Source organism: Mustelus asterias, chromosome 9, assembly GCF_964213995.1.
Source record: "Mustelus asterias chromosome 9, sMusAst1.hap1.1, whole genome shotgun sequence".
Lineage (NCBI taxonomy): Eukaryota > Metazoa > Chordata > Chondrichthyes > Carcharhiniformes > Triakidae > Mustelus > Mustelus asterias.
The window spans coordinates 102,195,480-102,218,448 of record NC_135809.1 but is presented as its reverse complement, the minus strand read 5'-3'; the positions used below and the strand labels follow the sequence as shown (position 1 = coordinate 102,218,448).

The window sequence follows — 22,969 nt, the reverse complement described above, 5'->3', positions numbered from 1 at the left end:
GCATTTTCTGTTTTTATTTATTACTCATATTCCACAGTGACTTCAATGTGATTTACAATTGTTTGAAAGTTTCACAGGTTTTGCTGGTGGCAGGTAGTTATTGAGAAGGGGTAAAGTGTAAGATTCATGCTTCAGTGGCATAGAAATATGGTGTTTATTCATGATAAAACCTACCTGAAAAAACATTTATTGCAGTACTAGGGATACATAATTTATGTGATGCCTTGATGTGAGGTGGACAGTTACTATTTATCTACATAAAGAACATTTGCTTCATGCTGTGTTTGTATGAATAGAATTTGGATGAACAGAGCTCAAAATGAGCAAAATGTTGTCAAAATTAAAGATCATTAACCCATAACGCTGTCAGATAAACAGGAAATCCACAGAGTACAAGTACATAGACATCTAATTAGTGCTTTATATGATTATTCCTTTAAGTGTTTCTGATAAAAATCTATGCTTTAGTAAGAGATAAGTAGATGATAACAATAGGTGATTCAATTTGCTCCAGCTTTCTTTCAAAACCAAATATAAGAAACAGGCATGAGACAGGTTATTCTAGTCAACATATTTCTTGATCAATAAATTTATTTTTTTAAAGTCTCAGGATATTTTAAAACTTTTTTTTGCTTTGAGTTCACAATAAGACAGCAAATGATAACATAAACAGTCATAGTACATGAGCAAGATTGCATCTTGTACTTCCTCTCTCAGATGAACTTGCCGAGGGTTGTGAGATTGTTGGAAACCATCCAAGCAGTTCTTCCACATCATGAGTTGCCCAACAGTAAAAGCAAGCTGCTTTTATATTTTAGGACACCTGTGTATTAAGAGTCAAGAACACCAAGTGGGTTTTATCACAATAAAAAGCAGCTCAAGGCTGGCATTGACAAGAGAAATTCAAAGGCCAGACATCAGGTTCTTGCATGTAAAAATAGCAATTTTGATTATTCGGTCAAGTGATTGTAAACAAATGCCCAGAAGTACTCAAGCCTTAACTTGACAGTATCAAGACACTTTTAGCAATATTTCAGTGCTCAGGAAGGAAAGAAAACAACATGTTAGAAATTTGCTTGGTATGTTATACCAAACCAAAGTAATGGAGGAAGTAAAATGGAATGTCGGCCTTTATTGCAAGGGAAATGGAAGATAAAAGCAAGCTACAGCTGTTAGGGCATTGGTGAGACTGCATCCAGAGTACAGTGTATAGTTTGGCCTCCTTACTTAAGGAGGGATATATTTGCATTGGAAGCAGTTCAGAGAAAGGTCACTCGGCTAATTCCTTGGGTGGAGGAATTATGAGGAAGGGTTGAGCCTATACAGGTACATTGTTTCAAAGTCAACAACCCTGGGACTGAGTCTGTACCAGATTTCAGATCTTGCCTGTTTTCAGGTCGGGCAGTTTGGGCTGGCTCAAGGGTCACTCACATCACAAGGAAAGACAGGCTTGCAAAGCTGATAACTAGTCAGGGTGGCACCACATGAATACAGTATCTCGCTCAACCAGCTAGTAAGTTATTTTACTCATGCATTAATAATAAAAGTTTATGCATGGCAGCTTAAAAATTGTTCATTGGTTGGACAGCACCAGTTTCTGGATTGCAAGATTTGACTGTATCTGAACTTATTTAAATTTAGAATAATGAGGTAATTTTTTGAAACACAAGATTTTGACGGAGATTAAACATAGTAGATGTTGACAGGGTGTTCCCCTCTTGGGGAATCTACAACTAGAGGACAAAGTTTAAAAAGACATTCAAGACAGAGATGAGGAGGAATTTCTTCTCTGAGGATTGTTAGGCTTTCTAATTCTCTTCCCCAGAGAGCATTGGAGGCTGAGCTATTGAATATATTCAAAGCTGAGTTAGACAGAACAAAGGAGTCAAGGGTTATGGGTATCAGGCAGGAAAGTGCCAGTAAGGCTATGATCATATTAGCCATGGTCTTAGTGAATGGACGGGCCCACTGCTGCTACCATTTCTTATGATCTTGCCCTTTTATCCACAGTTTGTGGAGCAGCACAGCAAGACACTTGCCTACTAACCTTCATTATAATACAATAATATCAACAAAGTCCATTCAGGTCCAGGCTACAATAAAACTACTAATTACAGAGAATTTAAAACTTTGCTTCCCCTTCTTCAACCAAGTGCCTGAACAGGTACAGTGATAAAGGGCTACCTTGAAACTTTGTCCACAATTCACATTCCGATCCATTTGAAAGCGACAATCAATAGAACAACATCTGTTCATACCAGATTTGCACTCAAATTTCCTTGCAAGTGGTAACATACACAGAATTACTACTACTGCATCTGCCACAGTTCGATATAGAATTTGAAAGGCAGATGCTTTTAACTTCAATATCTTCCCAAAAAGGCCAACGCTAGTGTTGGCTAGCAGGTTGGTCAACATCAATAAAATGATAAGCTGATGGCGTTTTGGGTGTAGACTTTTAGTCAGAAATTATCTTTCCTCTTTACAGAAGCCAATTGACCTGCTTTGCATTTTGAAAATTCTAATTTTGTTTGTTTTCAACAATTGGAGTTTTAAAAGCAATGAGTGGGATAATGATGAATTATGTTGTGCAAGAATTATAAATCAGTAACTTGGAAATTGCTTCCAGAGAATATTTGGCAGCATTTTTTAAGTGAACCAATAAGACTTTGTTAATTAATGATAATTCAAGTTCACTGTTTCAAGATATACAAGATAATAGAACTATACAGCAAACTCTCAAACATCAGTTATAATCTTATGTGATCCCACTTCAAAGTACTTACTCCATCGGGTTCCTTCAGTCATACTCAAAATCTTGACGAGACAGGAAACTTTCAATCTTCCACCACAGGCCTCGCCAAACTGCAGCTTGATATTCTCAAAACAAATGGCTGACTGTGGCTTTCCTTCCTCTCCTACCTCTGTGCACAATTGCCTCACCCCAACAACTGTGACTCTATGGGAGGGGAGGGGGGAGACATGAGCCGCTACTTAGTATCTCCTTCAAATAGTTAAAAATAGACTGGCAATTCACCATGGGGCATCTCATAAACGGAATAAGGTAATACTAGGTGTTCAGTGTCACCATGCCACCTAGAGGGCATTTTATTACTATCAGTAGCAGAACAAAAAACGATAAAAACCGTTTTCAGAAAACAAGTACAAATGTCTACAATGCGCTTAAGGCATTGTGTTTCTTGTTCTGAAAGATCTTTACAGACATTTAAGTATTAAAATTAGAATACAAAGCCATATTATACCACCTTAAACTGAACAAATAGCACAGTGAGTGAATACAGAAATAATAAAACAGCCTCCATCCAATTGAATAAATAATTGCACCATAATGTTAAAATAGTTATGTAACCATTTAAGAACCAAAAAACATGTATGATACAAATAATAATATGCTAAGAATGCGTGTTTATTGCAGTGTTATTGTTCTTAATACTGTTACAGGTAAAAGATTGCAGATAGTAATTTTTAAAATCTGAAGTGCTTTGCACAAATGCTTCTGCTATGTGCAACCACTGCACAGATTGTGTTTAAAACACGAAAGGCTGTGGAAGTGAGCTGAATTTAATATATCTGGAATTAGGAAAGGCTTGCTGTCATTCCATCATGTGCTCAGCCCAGTTCATTACATTCTGCAACAAATTCCACTGTGAAGAATAAATAGAAAAACAGACAAGCCATATGCATTCTTTCTAATCAACATCTAGCACGTGACCTAGACAACGAAAATTAAAAGGGAAACTGAAAATATTATGATCAAAGAAATGATGCAAGTCATATTTCTGAAGTGGGCATATTATTAGAATTATTTTTAAAAATGAATTTATCTCTGAAATATAACCTTTACTACAATCCCATTTAATGGACATTCACTACACCCCATGTAACTGAAGGTAACAAAGGCAAATTTTGAGACAAGATGTAAGATTTGCTATGGTTATGAGAACTTTTGCCTCAGCTTTTTCTGAAAGAACACTGGGAGGAGGGAAAATATTGCCAAAATCATAAGAACAAAGACAGAATTCCAGGAAACAGCCTCTCCTGCCGTGGTAAGTTGGTAAAGGGTTGTGCCAGCTTTAATAGCCACAAACGATGGAGGTGCGACACCTGAAAGGAGACAAAAAGGACCTGTTCAAGATTTTCTTTAGTTGCCTATAATACCCATGTCATTTGAACTTTGATAACATTTTAATTTTTTGGGTTATTTTGATTAACATTGATTCAATTCTCTCCCAAGAGAACAGTAAACCATACAAGTCAAAAGTCACCTCGGTCTATGCTCAATGAGCAAATCTCAGGCAGGGCAGTAAAAAGAGCACCAAGCAAATTCAGTATTTCTAGGTCATGATAGCAGAAAACCTAGCATTCATGATTGCTATCCAATTGCTAGAAAGTGTGTTAACATCCGGCATGGCCAAGATATGGCATAGTCCTTAGTCCATATTCAGTTTGTATTTGCATTGCCTTTTCAACAGCAAAGTTAACCAAATTGCCTTAAAAGGAATATGTCTGCTTGAGGGCATACAATTTAAAAATATTTCTTTGGCTTTCATCTTTCCATACTTTATCAGTTCCTTCGAGTTCAAGTAGGGTATTGGCTTTCCTGCAGGTATGTTCACAATTGGGTTCTCTTTGGTTTGTAAATCAGGAAAGTGATTCAGGTGCACCATTTTGCTCAGTGTCATAACAGTACAGTTGCTTTCTTGGGTAATTCAGTTCCTGGACCAACTGAATGGCTTCAGCAATATGGCCACTATACACGCACAAATTACTAACTCCACTTTCCTGTGTAAATACAGGCAAAAGAGCATCCACCAAATTTCACATTGCCCAAATGCTAGAATCCTCAGTGAAAAATTCATTCATTGTTTAAAGCAAAGGATAGAGGTGAACAGAACAGCATGACATGACAACTCTCCCCACTTCTTTCATAGAATCATAGAATACCTATGCAGATGAGGCCAGTCGGCCCATCGAGTCTGCACCGACTCTCTGACAGAATATATCACCCAGGCCCTCTCCCCCACCCTATCCCTGTAACCCCATACATTTACCATGGCCAATCAATCTAACCTGCACATCTTTGGACACTAAAGGGCAATTTAGCATGGCCAATCCATCTAACCCACACATCTTTCTCCAGCTTCCAGCCACACATTTCTCAGCGTGTCATTTGCTGGTAGCAGGATCCTCTGGTTCCACTGCTATCAATAGGAATTCCACTGAAACCACCCCACACCGCCGAGAAACCTGCGGCAGGGGGGTGCGCCACCAGTAGGACCAGAGAATCCCACCGGTGTGAACAGCCAGGGAATTCCAGCCTTATTGTTTTGCTGCTGCCAGATTGACATACATCGTTTTGTCCACGGTATCGGCTGTAAAACGAGGCAAGAAGCAAGAATACGATGACCTTGCACCTTTGCTGGCACCTTCTCCTCAGAGAATTGCTGTAGCACCGAAGGAGGCCATTTGGCCAGTCATATCTGCGCTGGCTCTCCATAGGAGCAATTTATCTAGTGCCACTCCCCTGACTTCTCCATGCAGCCCTCCATATTCTAACTTTTCAGATTATAATATATTTCCCTTTCGAATGCCTCAAGTGAACCTGCCTCCATCACACACTCAGACAGTGCATTCCAGATCCCACCAACTCAGGACATGAAAACGTTTCTCATGTTTCCAGTGCTTCTTTTGCCATTACCTTAAATCTGTGTCCTCTTGATCTCAGTCCTTCCACCAATGGAAACCGCTTGTCCCCATCTACTCTGTTCAGACTCCTCATGATTTTGAGTACCTGTATCAAATTTCCTCTCAACAATCTCTTCCCCAAGGAAAACGGTGGCACAGTCCTTCGCACTGCTGCCTCACAGCGCCAGTGACCCAGGTTCAATTCTGTCTGTGACTGTGTGTGTGGAGTTTGCACATTCTCCCCGTGTCTGCGTGGGTTTCCTCCGAGTGCTCCGGTTTCCTCCCACACACCAAAGATGCGTGGGTTAGGTGGTTTGGCCATGCTAAATTGCCCATTAGTGTCAGGGGGATTAGTAGTATAAATACGTGGGGTTAAGGGGATAGGGCCTGGGTGGCATTGCTGTCGGTGCAGGCTCGATGGGCTGAATGACCTCCTTCTGCACTGTAGGGATTCTATGAAAACAGTCTTGCCAATCTACAAAACTGAAGTCCCTCATCCCTGTAACTATTCTTGTGATTCTTTTCTGCATACTCCCTAATGCCTTCACATCTTTCCTAAAAAGTGTATCACCCACAACTGGATGCAATACTCCAGCGAAGCTGAACCAGTGTTCGAGACATGTTTAACATAACTTCCTTGTCATTGTACTCTATATCCCTATTAAGCATAGGATGCTGTATGCTTTGTTAACCAGCCTGTCTTGTCTACTTCAAAGACTTAAGCACATATAACCCAAGTTCTTCTGCTCCTGCACCCACTTTAGAATTGCACCCTTCATTTTATATTGTCTCTCCAGATTCTAACAATCAATTGCTTTATACTTCTCTGCATTGAATTTAATCTGCCACTTGTCAGCCCATTCCACTAACTTGCCTATGTCCTTTCGAAGTTCTGCACTATCCTTCTCAGTTCACAATGCTTCCACGTTTTGGATCCCTTTCAACATCTTCTTCTTGAGCTCAGTGTCAATTGTCAGATTGTAAAATGCTTGGGGGTACATTCCTATGTTAAAAGTGCCAAATAAATTAGAGGTGTTGTAAACCGTTATTTCCTGTATCTCTATTTGCTGATATGTTATAGAAAGATGAATCAGACTGAACTGAGCTTGGTGGCCATTAGGTTGGGTTGTGGAAACCATTTGCAGTTCGGAAGATTGGCTATTCACTCCAGCTGGATTTATAAGGATAGTTAGTTTTATCTTTCATAGCATTGCTGGCTCTGTAAGTCAGACATTGGCAACAGAACCACAGCACAGATGTGCCTAGGAACTGAAATCAGTTTTTCCAATGAAAATGTGGCTCATCTTGTCGCTCAGAATGAAAAAACTAAAAGATGACAGCTGTGCTAGGAATCACCATCATTTCAGTAAGCAAAGCACTTGGATGAAAAGTGTTCCCTTGAACTGGTACTGTTGCATGCACCCACCGCTGCCTTAACATGAAAAACTACGGGATTCTGGATCAACACTAAATCAGAAGCTTCAGAAAGGCTCCCAAGAGTCTTGATGGAAGTTTACATCTGAGAAGAACAGTGATGGGATTGTTAAAGCAAATTGGTGAGGTTATTTGACCAACAGTCAAAAGGGTAACTCTTTGGCAGATTTCCATCTTGTGAAATGATGATTTGTACCTTGGCGTTAACTCTGTTAAACATTGCATGGTAGGCTCAGGAGCCCCACTTCAGCATGTTAGCCCTGCTGTATTTGCTGCAGAAAATGACAGTGGGCTGAGAAGATGCAGGATTTGCCTTTCCTTTCTCTGGGTTTGCTTCTCAGCGAGCTGAACTTTGTCTGGAGTGGCATTGGAAGAAAAACACAGCCTCCAGAGATGACAGCCTGGTGACTGATTCTCATTCCTTTGTTTTAATGTCCACCATCTTCATTTGTGGGTGTCCTTGTTGTGCAGCTACAGCAGATCATAACCCAGTGGCCAGTTCAGATTGTCTTTGGGTATATGGCTATCATCCATCCGATGAACATGACTAAGTTAGCGAAGACATTGTTGGCTTATTAATGTGTGTATATTGGTCAAAAGGATAAATATTTAGCTATACAGATCAGAAGAACCCAGGTTCGATTCCTGATCTGTACGGAATCAGATCATCTCAACTGGACCAGTAGGTAGGGAGCAGAGATGTTCAGCAAGGACAAGATCGACAATAATTATCATGTTCTGCACAGATATTGCCACTGTCATTCTCATATATAAAGTAGGACTAGGAGAGGTCCTGTGAGGGTGGAATGCAGCAAGCACAAATCAATCTTCAAAAGAGCAGAAAACGAGAGCACGGGAGGGATCAGGTAAGGGGAGAACCAAGTTCCTAGAGTTGGAATGAAGCTGTGACAAAAGTCATTTTTAAAAAACTAAACACATACTATTTTCTGATGCCAAGAGAAAAGAGGCGTAGCACATGTGTAAGATGTATACATGCACATACATCTTAAAGCACAAAGGCATGTAGCCCAACTTTTCTATTATGGAGTGCAGTGCAAGAGGAAAAATGTACAAAGCACAACAATTTTAAATGCTTATTTTAAAACAAGAGCTCACAACAAACAAGAAACATCTTTAAACTTAGCAGTGTTAACTACAGTTTAATGTTACAAACTCATATTTTCATGCAGCAGCAATTAAAACAGTTGGATTTTCAGGCATGATCCTATACACAGGATTAATCTCGATGAGCTAACACATAGGCCTGGATTTTATAATCTTACCTGAAGAAAAGTAGTAAGTCATGATCTGAAGAAAAGTAATAAAGGATCCAGCAAAGGGAAAACAGAAAATTGATAAAATGGGAAAAAAATAGAATGAAGAGAAAAACTTGCCAGGAATATAAAAGCAGATTTTAAAAGCTTTTACAATTACAGGTATACAAAGAAAGTAGCCAGAGTTGGTGGGTTCCTTAAGACAGAAGAAACAATAGGGAATAAGGAAACGGAAGTGAGACAGTAAACAACTATTTTGTGTCTATCTTCTGGTATGTAATGTGTGTCTATCTAAGACACACATTACATACCAGAAATTGAGGGTAAACAAGGGGCTAATAAGCGTGAGGAGGGTAAAGTAACTAACATCAGCAGAAAAAACATATGAGAATCTTAAGGTGAAAAGCTGATAAATTCCCAAGACTTAATGGCCTGCATCCTAGAGTTCGAAAAGGGGGAGCTGTAGAGATAGTGGATACACTGGTTATGACTTTCCAAAATTACTCAGATTTTAAAACTAGGAGTCTTGCTGCAATTGTATAGGGCTTTGTTGAGACCACATCTGGAGTACCGTATGCAGTTTTGATTTCCATATCTATGTCTCGCCGGTACAGCAAAGGCTCACCAGATTGATTCCTGGGATGAGAGGGTGGGTTATCCCAAGATGAAAGGTTGAGTAAATTGGACATATACTCTCTGGAGTTTAGAAGAGCAAGAGATGATCTAATTGAAACATACAAGATTTTGGAGGGACTTGTCTGGGTAGATACAGAGGTGGTTTCACTTGGCTGGGGAATCCAGAACATGGAGGTACAATCGCAGGATAAGGATTGACTATTTAGGACAGATGTGGAGAACATTCTTCACTCAGAAGGGTTGTAGATATGTAGAATTCTCGACCACAGAATGTTGTGGATGCTCCATCATATTCAAGGCTGAGATAAATCTTCATTCCTCAAGGCATCATGAGGTATGGGAAGTAGTCAGGAACGTGGAGTTGATGCAGAAAATTAGCCATGATCATACGGAATGGTGGAGCAGGTTCGAGGGAACATATAGCCTATACCTGCTCCAATGAATGATGTAGTTCAATTAACCACATAATCAGTAATATTAGAAAATTTAGTTTCCTCATAGGGATAATCTGGGCAGAGAGCGGTTAGGTTGTTCCAACTCAACATCTGAGTAGTAAGTTCAAGCTTCATTACAGGGAGAAAAAAAATTTGAATGGCCCATTGGGTAAATATATTGTGATGATGAACTGTGTCATACAGAATAGATTCAATCCTTGGTCTGTGCAAATTAAAATGATTCCAGGTGCTCAACAGTTGGAGATCAATGCAGGATTCCTAGAAGATAAATGAGCTTCTGATCTGGGGGTGGGCAATTAAATTCACTGTGCATATTGATGATTTTGATTTCTACTGAGAAGTATTGTTGCAATTTGTAGATTGTCAAAATATGAGGCACAATTAATTCTCCAGGAAACGGCCAAAGAAAGCTGCAGAAGAGATACTGATAACTTGAGGAAATTAGGCTAAAATGTGCCAGATTGTTGAGATGAAAAAAAGCAATTATATACTGAATAGAATTAAGTTTACTGCTGTGGAAGAGCAGAGGGATTTGGGAGTACAGGTTATTAAAGGCAGCATCACAGGTTGATGACATTTTTTTAAAAAGTCAATGGAATTCAAAGTTTTATGCCAAGGTTTAGAGGGGCGGCACGGTAGCACAGTGGTTAGCACTGCTGCTTCACAGCTCCTGGGACCTGGGGTTGATTCCCAGCTTGGGTCACTGTCTGTGTGGAGTTTGCACATTCTCCTCGTGTCTGCGTGGGTTTCCTCCGGGTGCTCCGGTTTCCTCCCACAGTCCAAAGATGTGCGGGTTAGGTTGATTGGCCATGCTAAAAATTGCCCTTAGTGTCCTGAGATGCGTAAGTTAGAGGGATTAGCGGTTTAAAATATGTAGGGATATGGGGATAGGGCCTGGGTGGGATTGTGGTCGGTGCAGACTCGATGCGCCGAATGGCCTCTTTCTGTACTGTCGGGTTTCTATGATAAAGAGCCGCTATAAAAGGTGCCTACAAATTCTGTGCGGTTTGGTTTCAGATTGTAGAGGGAATAATGCAGATTCACAAGGCTTCTGCCAGTACAAGGGAACACAAACACTGTACAAACACCAACACTGAAAATTTTCTTCAGTTTGACTGATAGGTTGCAGAACAATATTAGAATCGTTCAAAATTATTTTTAAAATGACATAGTAGATAGAAACAGAGTATCCACTAATAGATGGGTTGCAAATTAAGAACTATTAAAATATTAAGCACAAAAACAATGTGCAGGAGCAAAGTCTACGTGGACAACAGTGGGATGTGGAATTCACTCTCAGGTTACTGTTTAAGGCTGAAATGGTCAACATTCAGGTGGTGACTGAATATGTATGAAGGGGTTGAAATAATATAGGAACATAATGATTTGATCTATTGCTCATATGGGCATTAAACATTAACAGGGGCTAGCTGGGCCAAACAGCTTGTTACTGTGATGTAACTTCTACATAGTCGATAAGATACTGTTCCTGAAGTTTGCACTGATCATGAGTGGAACGTTTATGAAGCCAAAGAGAAAGAGGAGGGATTCAAAATGGAAGGAGGAGGCAAAGATCAAATATGTGATAAAATCGACGTTTCACATCCCACCACAGCAGCTGGGAGAATTTTAATTAATAAATCGGAATTAAAAAGCTAGTCTTATTAATAATGATCATGAAACTTCTAGATTCTTGTGAAAACCAGTTCACTCATGTTCTTGAGGGGACAAAATCTGGTGTCCTTACCTGCTCTGGCCTAAATGTGACTCCAGATTCACAGCAATGTGGTTGACTCTTAACTGCCTCTGAAGTGGCTGAGCAAGTCACTGAATTATAACAAACTATTACATAAAAGTAAAAAATAAATAAAACTGGTCAGACCACATGGCATCAACCTAGGCATGGGAAATGACAAAAGCACACCATACCAAGACAAATCTGCAAAGTCCTCCTCACGAACATCTGAGGACTACCAAATTCGGGAGGGTGTCCAACGGAATAGTCAATGAACAGCCTGACATGGACGTACTCACCGAAACATACATTACAACAAGTGTCCCAAACACCTCCATCACCTTCCCTTGTATCACCAGCAGGACAACCCACAGACATAGCTGCACTGCGGTATACAGGTGGTCATGATGTGGAGATGCCGGCGTTGGACTGGGGCGAACACAGTAAGAGTTTTAACAACGCCAGGTTAAAGTCCAACAGGTTTATTTGGTAGCAAATACCATTAGCTTTCGGAGCGCTGCTCCTTCGTCAGACGGAGTGGAAATGTGCTCTCAAACAGGGCACAGAGACACAAAATCAAGTTCCAGAATACTGATTAGAATGTGAATCCCTACAACCAACCAGATCGTAAAGATACAGACAATGTGGGTGGAGGGAGCATTAAGCACAGGTTAAAGAGATGTGTATTGTCTCCAGACAGGACAGCCCGCAAGTCCAGGAGGCAAGCTGTGGGGGTTACTGATAATGTGACATAAATCCAACATCCCAGTTTAGGCTGTCCTCATGTGTGCGGAACTTGGCTATCAGTTTCTGCTCAGCGACTCTGCGCTGTCGTGTGTCGTGAAGGCCGCCTTGGAGAACGCTTACCTGAAGATCAGAGGCTGAATGCCCGTAACTGCTGAAGTGCTCCCCCACAGGAAGAGAACAGTCTTGCCTGGCGATTGTCGAGCGGTGTTCAATAATCCATTGTCGTAGTGTCTGCATACGCTGCAGGAAAGGATGTCCCGAGGCATGGTACATTGGGGAAACCATGCAGACATTACGACAACGGATGAATGAACACCGCTCGACAATCACCAGGCAAGACTGTTCTCTTCCTGTGGGGGAGCACTTCAGCAGTTACGGGCATTCAGCCTCTGATCTTCAGGTAAGCGTTCTCCAAGGCGGCCTTCACGACACACGGCAGCGCAGAGTCGCTGAGCAGAAACTGATAGCCAAGTTCCGCACACATGAGGACGGCCTAAACCGGGATGTTGGATTTATGTCACATTATCAGTAACCCCCACAGCTTGTCTCCTGGACTTGCGGGCTGTCCTGTCTGGAGACAATACACATCTCTTTAACCTGTGCTTAATGCTCCCTCCACCCACATTGTCTGTATCTTTAAGATCTGGTTGGCTGTAGGGATTCGCATTCTAATCAGTATTAGAACATAGAACATTACAGCGCAGTACAGGCCCTTCGGCCCTCGATGTTGCGCTGACCAGTGAAACCAATCTAAAGCCCCTCTAATCTACACTATTCCAATATCATCCATATGTTTATCCAATAACCATTTGAATGCTCTTAATGTTGACGAGTCCACTACTCCTGCAGGCAGGGCATTCCACGCCCTTACTACTCTCTGAGTAAAGAACCTACCTCTAACATCTGTCCTATATCTCTCACCCCTCAATTTAAAGCTATGTCCCCTCGTGCTAGCCATCACCATCCGAGGAAAAAGGCTCTCACTATCCACCCTATCTAATCCTCTGATCATCTTGTATGCCTCTATTAAGTCACCTCTTAACCTTCTTCTCTCTAACAAAAACAACCTCAAGCCCCTCAACCTTTCCTCATACGATTTTCCCACCATACCAGGCAACATCCTGGTAAATCTCCTCTGCACCCTTTCCAACACTTCCACATCTTTCCTATAATACGGCGACCAGAACTGTACGCAATACTCCAAATGCGGCCGCACCAGAGTTTTGTACAGTTGCAACATGACCTCCTGGCTCCGAAACTCAATCCCTCTACCAATAAAAGCTAACACACCATACACCTTCTTAACAACCCTATCAACCTGGGTGCTAACTTTCAGGGATCTATGCACATGGACACCCAGATCCCTCTGTTCATCCACACTACTAAGTATCTTACCATTAGCCAGTACTCTGTATTCCTGTTACTCCTTCCAAAGTGAATCACCTCACACTTTTCCGCATTAAACTCCATTTGCCACCTCTCAGCCCAGCTCTGCAGCTTATCTATGCCCCTCTGTAACCTGCCACTTCCCTCCGCACTGTCTACAACTCCACCGACTTTAGTGTCATCCGCAAATTTACTAATCCATCCTTCCACGCCCTCATCCAGGTCATTAATAAAAATGACAAACAGCAGTGGCCCCAAAACAGATCCTTGCGGTACACCACTAGTAACTGAACTCCAGGATGAATATTTCCCATCAACCACGATCCTCTGTTTTCTTACAGCTAGCCAATCCCTGATCCAAACCATCTCTGTAACCTCTTAAGAACCTGATTACCTTTCAAGATCTCAACACTCCTCCAATCCGAGCATCTTGCGCATCCATGATTTCTATCACTCCACCACTGACGGCCGTGCCTTCGGCTGCCTGGACCTTAAGCTCTGGAATTCTCTTCCTAAATCTCTCTACATCTCTCTCTTTCTTTAAAATGCTTCTTGAAACGTAGCTCATTGACTAAGCTTTAGGTCACCTGTCCTAATGTTTCCTTCTGTGGTCCCATGTCAAATCATAGAATCATATAGTGCAGAAGAGGCCCTCCGGCCCATCGAGTCCACACCGACACATTAGAAACATCTGAACTTCCATCTGATCCCATCTGCCAGCACTTGGCCCATAGCCCTGAATGTTATGACGTGCCAAGTGCTCATCCAGATGATTTTGTGTCTCTGTGCCCTGTTTGAGAGCACATTTCCAATCCATCTGACGAAGGAGCAGCGCTCAGAAAGCTAATGGTATTTGCTACCAAATAAACCTGTTGGACTTTAACCTTGTGTTGTTAAAACTCTTGCTGTATACAGGTGGGACAGAGGGATCCTGGGAATTGTCAACACTGATTTTGGTCCCCATGAAGTCTCATGGCATCAGGTCAAACATTGGTCAGCAAATCTCCTGCTGATTACCATCTGCCATTCTCTCCACTGATGAATCAGTTCTTCCTCATGTTGACCATCACCTGAAAGAATAGCGTGGACACAGGGTTTGGGACTTCAATGCCCATCACCAAAAGTGGTTCAATTGCATTACTAAATTGCATTACCAGGCTGCCAATAGGTGATGAGGAGCCGACAAGGAGGAAAGCAAACGACCGTCCTCAAGAATCTACCTATTGTAGATGCATCAATCCACAATAGTTTTGATAGGAGTGACCACTCTGCAGTCCACATGGAGATGACGTCCCGTCTTCACATTGAGAACATCCTCTACCGTATGACATTACCAATGTGCTAAATGGAATAGTCACAGAACATGCCTCGCAGTTAAATTCGGGATATCTAAGAGCGCTGTCGACCATCAGCAGCAGATCTGTATTCAGCCATAACCTGTAATCTCATGGTTCAGCATATCCCTCATTATACCATTATTATCACAGCAGAAGACCAACCCTGGCTCAATGAAGAGTGTAGAAGCACATTCCAGGATCAGCACCAGGCATATCTAAAAACTTAGGTGCTCAACCTGGTGAAACTACAATACAGGGCTTCATACATACTAAATAGCAGAAGAATCATGCTTATGGATAGAACTATGCCATTCCATAATGAGCAAATTCCTGCCCACATCCAAATACAGTAAAACCTGAACATTCAGGCTTCAATAAGTGGCAAGTAACATTTGCACCACATAATTGGTAGGCAAACATCGTTTGGAATTCTCTGGCAAATAACTCACCTCCTGACTCCTCAAAGCCTGTTCACTATCTACAAGGCACAAGTCACAAGTGTCATAGAATACTGTCCACAGATGAATACAGCTCCAACAACAGTCAAGGAGCTCTACACCATTCAGAACAAAGTAGCCCACTTGATCAGTGCCCCATCCACCACCGACGCACAGCAATAGTAGTGTACACCATCTACATGATGCACTGCAGCAATAAATCAAAGCTCTTTTGACAGAACCTTCCAAACCTGTATCCTGTACCACCTGGAAGGACAAGGGCTGCAAATGCATCAGATCATCATCTGCAGGTCCTCCTCCAAGTTACACACCATCCTGATTTGGAACTATATTCCTGCACAGTGGGTCAAAATGCTGGAACGCCCTTCTGAACTGCACTGTGGCTGTACCTACATCAAATGGACTATAGCAGTTCAAAACAGCTCCAGAGCTTTTATGGATGGGCAATAATGCTGGGCTTGCCAGTGACCCTCAAGAACAAATAAAACAGATAAAGCATATAAGAGTTGAGAAAATAGTCTGCAGCTACAGGAATTGGTCTCTCTATTCACTCCATACAAGCACTTCAGAACTTGAAAATGCTCAATCATATTACTTATTGATTTTCCTGCTCCAGTGTAAATAGTCCCAACATCCAAAAGCTGTCCAAATAACTATAATTTCCCACCACTAACAACATCATCATGGTGAATCTATGCTGAACAGTGGCTGTTGTCTTAATGTTCCTTCTATAAGGACATATCCAAAACTGCACAGAGTGCTTTAACTCTGACCTAACGACTGTTTTCTGCAAATTGATTACATGTTTAACCATGTACTCTTTACCCTTATTTGTAATACTCCAAATCATTTTCTTTCTGCTGATATTCAACCTCAATCGTGCTCAGTAATCTCTAAAGCAAGCTACTGAGCAATCCATCAATGAAATTTCTGTTTGGCCAAAACAGAGTATACATTCTTTCACCTGGAGATATTACACATACCTAGCCCAGAAATTTCGGGTGTAATCTGATGAGCGCCAAGTCTCAGGGATGTTGCAGGTGTTGAAGTTATATCATACGGACAAGGCTTCCATTGTTTTCCAGCCAAGATCGGATAACTAGTTATGACACCAGCTGCAGGTCTATACATCCAAATTTTATAAAAGTGAACCAGGGTGGTGAGTTAATAATCAACACAACCCCTGGAAACAAAACCGCTGAGTTTGGGTGAAATTTTCCACTCCCACCAGCAGTGGGAATCATGTTGAGTGGTTTGCATTAAAATGCCACATCACCAGAATTAAGCACCCCTTCAAAATAAGTTCGAGAATTTAGAATGTTCAGTTTACGATTGTGGATAAGTGGTGTGCACCTGGTGAACTCATCTTCCACAACTCGGAGGTCCAAAGATGTTGCTTTTTCCTTCTTGAAGACCTCATGTAATTATACTCATTGAGTGCAATTAGCAAACCCAGTGCCAAAGCTGGAGAAGGGAGGGATGGGCAGGCTTACCAAGGAAGTGTTTCTGGGCAAGTATGGGGGTTGGGGGGGGGGGGGGATTCAATGGTGTCAACAGTGGGGTCCTGGAGGAGAACTCAGGCTATTGGTGATAGGATGGAAGAGCCATAGTAAGAGAGGGGAGTGGGATGTGGTAGAGCGGCAGACCCAGGGTGAGAGACTGATAGGTGATTGCCTCATCGGGTGGGTCACAGAGCGGGATTAGACAGGTGGCTCTGAAAGATGGACATGAGGTTGGGAATGCTGTCGGCTCTGAGGGGAGGAAAGGCATGTCGAGGAGGATAGTGATATGGTTCATGGTAACAGGGGGAGGTTCAAGGATGACAGAGGGGGGGGGGGAATGGTGATATTGGGTGGGTCGATGGATTGCGGGGTGTGGAAAGTTGGTGTTTGACAGAAGGATGTGGTGGAGCGAGTTTAAGGGTGGTTTTGCATTATACATCCAAAGAAACCTTGACCAAGAGATTAGTCAGTCAGATCAGGGTCAGTACACACAGCTGACTAAAGGAACACCCCAATAATTGAGGCAACCGGATGTCATAGATGCTCACTTATGTTCTCCTCGCTGTTGTGAAGGTTGCATTGCAGCAAGTTTGTTCCTTACTTATGGATCATGTAACATCATTATCTCAGCCTTCATTCGGTGTCATTTGCCATCGGCTGCAGTCAGCGGCAGGGAGGGAGGGAGGTGGATGGCAACTAACTTGTAACTCCAAACCTCAACCTCAAGAAAGGACTTGAGCAGCAAGAGGCAGTTGGGCCTCTACAAAGGTAAAAAGGCTGACAAACATGGAATATTGCAACAGCAAGTACTGACCCGACCATGGGTGTATTGCAAGTGGTGCCCTTATGTAAAGGTGAGTGAAGGCAATGTCGGAGATGCCCTAGTAGGTCCTGAAATGTGATTGCTCACATCTGCCAGATTCTCTAGTATGAGTTGCGGACTCTGTAGGATGAGTGCAGAGCTCCTGGCCTACAGTACATGAATATCTGTCCGGATGCCCTTTAAATATGGACCTTCCACCCCATGAGGTAACAGCAAGACAGGTGACTTCTTGCCCACCCCACCACAAGATTTACTGAGCTACTCAATGATGCATAATTAATTAGCTGAAAAGCAGATCAAACAAGTGTACCCACTCCACCACCCAGCAAGAATCATGCTGATTTTCATAGAATCCTATGGCGGGAGCACCTGGAGGAAACCCACGCAGACACGGTGAGAATGTGCAAACTCCACATGGACAGTGACCCAAGCCGGGAATCGAACCCAGGTCCCTGGCACTGTGAGGCAGCAGTGCTAACCACTGTGCCACCGTGCTGCCCTGCCTTACCACTGCACTTATTCTCCAGAATGGAAAATTCTGCTCTCTGTCATGGAGAACTTGGTTTCAATCTTTCATCATCACACGTCCCGTTGGGCCATTTCAAACCTCAAGAAAGATTAATTTTCCCAACCTACCACATGGAGAACAATTACTACTCTGTCATTAAGTAACACAAAGTATGAGTTTAAACATTCAGCAGGAAGAGAACAAATTAATAAACTGTGGGCAGCACAGAGGCATGCTGCCTCAAATCGCCAGGGACCCGGGTTCAATTCCGGTCAGGGGGACTAGCTAGGGTAAATACATGGGGTTATGGGAATAGAGTCTGGTCGGGATTGTGGGTCGGCATAGACTCGATGGGCCAAAAGGCCCCTTTCTGCACTGCAGGGATTCTATGATTCTAATACTAGAAAATGTGTAGACTGAGCCACATACTTAATAAGTTCTCACTAAGAACAAGACTGAGCATCCTTCCAAATCAATGGAATTTAAAAAAAAGACTCTCCATGAAAACACACAGACTTACCTAAAAACGTGCCAATGAAAAAGACACCCAGAGGTACATTTATTACAGGACTGGTAATGTTAATGAACCAGTTTGGCAGGAAAGGAGTAATTCTCAAGAATATGATATAATTTATAAGATGCTCCCTGTGCTTGTCAACCTGTAAGAAAATGTTCAAAAAACAGATGGAAATTAGGCACAATTTGTAGTCTACTGCATTCAGCCATGAATACTCTTGCACTCTCTTCTTTAAAGATAACTTCATTAGCAAGTTTACAATGGACTTAAGTTATATAACATTGCCACATTACATACAGCAAAACATCACTGACTAATAATTTCTTTGATTGAGTATACTCCTAACACAACAGTTGTATGTTTGATCATGTAATGACAGATCACGCAGGTGAACTAATGACCTCCCCTGATGACACACCACTGGAAAATGCATGAAAGCATAACCAAAATAATTCCACACACCCATTTTATTTACATGAGGATGTTTCCATATTACGTGCATTCCCCTTCACTTGCAACAACTTGGGCAATACTGTCCATTAGTCATGCAAAGTATCTGGAATGAACCCCAAATCTTACTGCTCCTACTGCTTTGCAAGGCAAGACTGTGATTTTTGCTCCTTGCTCCTCTCTTTCCTTCTAAGCTTCGGAATGGTATTTGACCTAAAGCTGTTAGACAACTTAAAATATTTAAATTATTTTAATAATGTCTTGAAGTAATTTTCTTTTTAATATTCATATTCTGTATTTCCAAGAGGATGGAAGGCCAACCTATTACAGAGTGCCACTAATGTCTCTCACAACCTTCTGCAAGGAAGCCTTAGAGACCATCCGTCATGACTCACTTTAACCATTTCTTATTCTCTCCTTCAGATGTTATAACTTTTATTATACTTTTCTTGTACAGGCCATTCAGATCACGTAGCAAATTTACCTCTGTCGTTCAATGTTAGACCTCCAACATTCAGCACCATCTCACCATCCTAATATGAGAACATCCTATAACTTTAGCAATTCTCCATTAAAGAGAAAGGAAAAATAACTTAGGTAAATGCAGGTTGCAGTTTGACTCAAATGGAGATCAAAGCAAGAAATTGACTTGGCATGAACAGTCATAGCAAATATTCTTTCCAAATTTGAAGGATTTCATGTCATTGGTTTTCTGTGTTGTCAAAATACTGATTAGTAATAGCATTAGTAAAATATATTAAACGGGACCAAATTTTACTTTCCAATAATTTCAGTTAAACTAAATAAAGGATGCTTTTTGGCATTGGTATTCATTACCATGAATAAATGCTGACATTAATTTTCCATTAGCTTTGTCTGGAATGGCAGCCCTGAGGTTGTCAGCAAAGTAAACAAGGCAATACACATCAGCAAAAGTCAACAGGATTAATGCTCATGGGAAACAACCATGAAACAAAAATAGAAAATATTCAAAAAACACAGCAAGTCTGTCAGCATCCACTGAGGAAATAGACAAATTTCCATTTTGGAAGTAATCCCTTCTGCAGAACTGAAATGATTTGTTATAGTACATGGGGTCAAACTCCACTCTAAATTTAGTTACCTTAGAATATAATTTCTCCTGCCCTCTTCCTGATTGTCTTCTCATATTGTTTTTTAAATTTTCAGTTCAGAGGGTTCAAATCTGAAACGTAGACTTGCGTGTTTTCTCCACCAAAGCTGACTGACTGGTTGAATGCTTCTAGCATTTTGTTTGTGTTTTAGATTTTCAGCATCAGCAGTATTTTGCTTTTTAAGTTTTTTGGCTGGAGGGGATTGAGCAGCTAACACTCATGCCTGCTTCATAAAGGACAGTAATGTATTTCTTTAGTTGATCGGCCTGTACATCTATATCTAGCAGTCAGTCAGTGGGGAATGCAGTAACCCAGATAAGAAGCCTAACAATGACTTTAGATGCAGCTGTACAAGTCAAGTGACTCTAGAAGATCAAGTATATGTTAAACAAAATGCCTCACAACATAAATTAAAGCCTTGGGAACAGCATTTGGCATTACAAAATCACTCTAAAAACCGTACGTCAGTGGCTACATTATTTAGCATTCTTCTTCTAAACTTCACATTGATTAATATCACTCAATAGAATCTTTGAATCACTGAAAATGAAAGTAATGTTACCTGTTGTGACCATTTTGTTGCCCTGTCTGTCAAATATTTATAAACAATTGGTCGTCCAACTAAATACGAAAGCATGTAGCAAAAGGAAGCTCCAACCCCAGAACACTGTAATGATTGCACAAAAACAAAATCCATATTAAATTAATTTTCAAAAAAGGGTTACTTCACAAATGTGGTTACATTTCATAACATACAACTCAAATTGTTGTCAACTTGCCTCCACTACAGGAAGTATTTCACAACACAGGAACAGGAGGCGGCCATTTAGTTCCTTTAACTGTTTCGCAGACTCCTGGATGAAATATTCCCTTCCCTCCCCACTAGCGAATCAAGTCAAAAATCCCAGAATAAATTTCTCTTTACTAATTAGTTACACAAAGTGTGGAAGAAGGCCATTCAGCCTGTGGTGTCCATGTTGACTCTCTACAAGAGAGCAAATACAAAAGAATGCAGAACAAAAGCAAGCTTTGAGAATAAACTGCTACCCTCAATCATAATACATGGATTAAAGAGGAGACATACAAATACCCTTTAAATGTACAGTGCAATAGTAGCAAGGGGTTATATATGCATTTCACTTCAAGAATTCTAATCCTCTTATTGTATGCCCTTAATTTCATTATTTAACAAATTATTCGGCCTAAACTTTGTTAGTTTCATCAACACTGGTGTCTCCAAGTAGTCAAAATAATTTCTAGCTGCAAATCTAGCCATAAAAAGACAGCCTAAGGTAGATTAAGAACTGCAATATTAAGAAGGAATATCAGAAAGAAGAGATTTAGCAAGACAAAAGGCTTTCTTTCAAAAAAATATAACGAATGGCTCACAAGCTGCTACTAAAATGCACAGAATCTAAACCAGCCCATCAGTTTGTGAAGTGCACATCTTGCTGGCTACAGGTCAAAAGTTAAATTTTCCAAGTCTACTTAAAAGCAGCTGCTAGGAAGCCATGTTTATGGGTCATACAGACCAAGAAACCCCCATATGACTTTTGATCCCCTGTCTGTTCAGAGTTGGCACTCAGCCATGGAAATGGCTAGAGAATTACAATAGGCCTTAGTGCCCTGGGGAGGGAAAAGATGGGAAAATAATCAGGATTATCATTCTTAATCACCATTTTCTGTTGAAAAATGCATGAGTGAGCTTTGCACAAGGGAACAATTGGGTTCAGTTATTGCACAAAGTGTAATTGAATCCTTATCATTGTTTCTGTTCACAGATTAAAAATTACTACTTGGGGCAGTCTGTACTTTTGGAATCATACTCCATGAGTCATTGCCTTTACAACAGAAGTTAGGGACAGGAAAGAGAAGAAAAGTCACCCTAGATTGCTTTCCTGTACTAACTGGATGGGTGTAAGTAGGGCCGATTAGGGACCAAACAGGAGATTTACATATGAAGGCAGGAGGCATGGTTAAATTGGTAAATAAATACTTCGCAATTGTCTTTACCAAGGAAGCAGTTGTCACCCAGGCCATGGTGACAGAGGAGGAAACCCTTGTCACTCGAAGGGTTCAAAATTGATGAGGTATTAGATAAACTGTTGAACTTGAAGTTGACAAAGCACTGGGACCAGATGAGATGCACTCAAAAGATGTTGAAGGAAGAGAGGGGGGAAATTGCAGGGGCACTGGTCATAAGAACATAAGAAATAGGAGCAGGAGTTGGCCATCTAGCCCCTCGAGCCTGCCCCGCCATTCAATAAGATCATGGCTGATCTGACGTGGATCAGTACCACTTACCCGCCTGATCCCCATAACCCTTAATTCCCTTACCGATCAGGAATCCATCCATCCGCGCTTTAAACATATTCAGCGAGGTAGCCTCCACCACCTCAGTGGGCAGAGAATTCCAGAGATTCACCACCCTCTGGGAGAAGAAGTTCCTCCTCAACTCTGTCTTAAACTGACCCCCCTTTATTTTGAGGCTGTGTCCTCTAGTTTTAACTTCCTTACTAAGTGGAAAGAATCTCTCCGCCTCCACCCTATCCAGCCCCCGCATTATCTTATAAGTCTCCATAAGATCCCCCTTCATCCTTCTAAACTCCAACGAGTACAAACCCAATCTCCTCAGCCTCTCCTCATAATCCAAACCCCTCATCTCCGGTATCAACCTGGTGAACCTTCTCTGCACTCCCTCCAATGCCAATATATCCTTCCTCATATAAGGGGACCAATACTGCACACAGTATTCCAGCTGCGGCCTCACCAATGCCCTGTACAGGTGCATCAAGACATCCCTGCTTTTATATTCTATCCCCCTCGCGATATAGGCCAACATCTCATTTGCCTTCTTGATCACCTGTT

At 41.5% G+C, this 22,969-nt stretch overlaps 1 protein-coding gene across 4 annotated transcripts in view; it reads right to left on the bottom strand.

Annotated features, from left to right (window-relative positions):
• Positions 1 to 561: 561 nt before the first annotated feature.
• The window catches only part of tmem41b (transmembrane protein 41B), a 46,550-nt gene continuing 24,142 nt past the window's right edge, over positions 562 to 22,969 (bottom strand). The window contains exons 5-9 of one of the 4 annotated variants that reach the window (XR_013498770.1): positions 20,664 to 20,768; positions 18,522 to 18,660; positions 8,424 to 8,448; positions 2,787 to 4,125; positions 562 to 823 (exon numbers count right to left, since the gene is read on the bottom strand). Coding sequence is in view for 2 of the 4 variants with exons in the window: in XM_078220709.1 (XP_078076835.1) it covers positions 3,956 to 4,125; positions 18,522 to 18,660; positions 20,664 to 20,768 (414 nt within the window). In the remaining 2 variants the exon portion in view is untranslated. Of the gene's footprint in view, positions 4,126 to 8,423; positions 8,449 to 18,521; positions 18,661 to 20,663; positions 20,769 to 22,969 lie in introns of all 4 variants that reach the window. The other 3 variants (XR_013498769.1, XM_078220710.1, XM_078220709.1) reach the window with 3 other exon arrangements.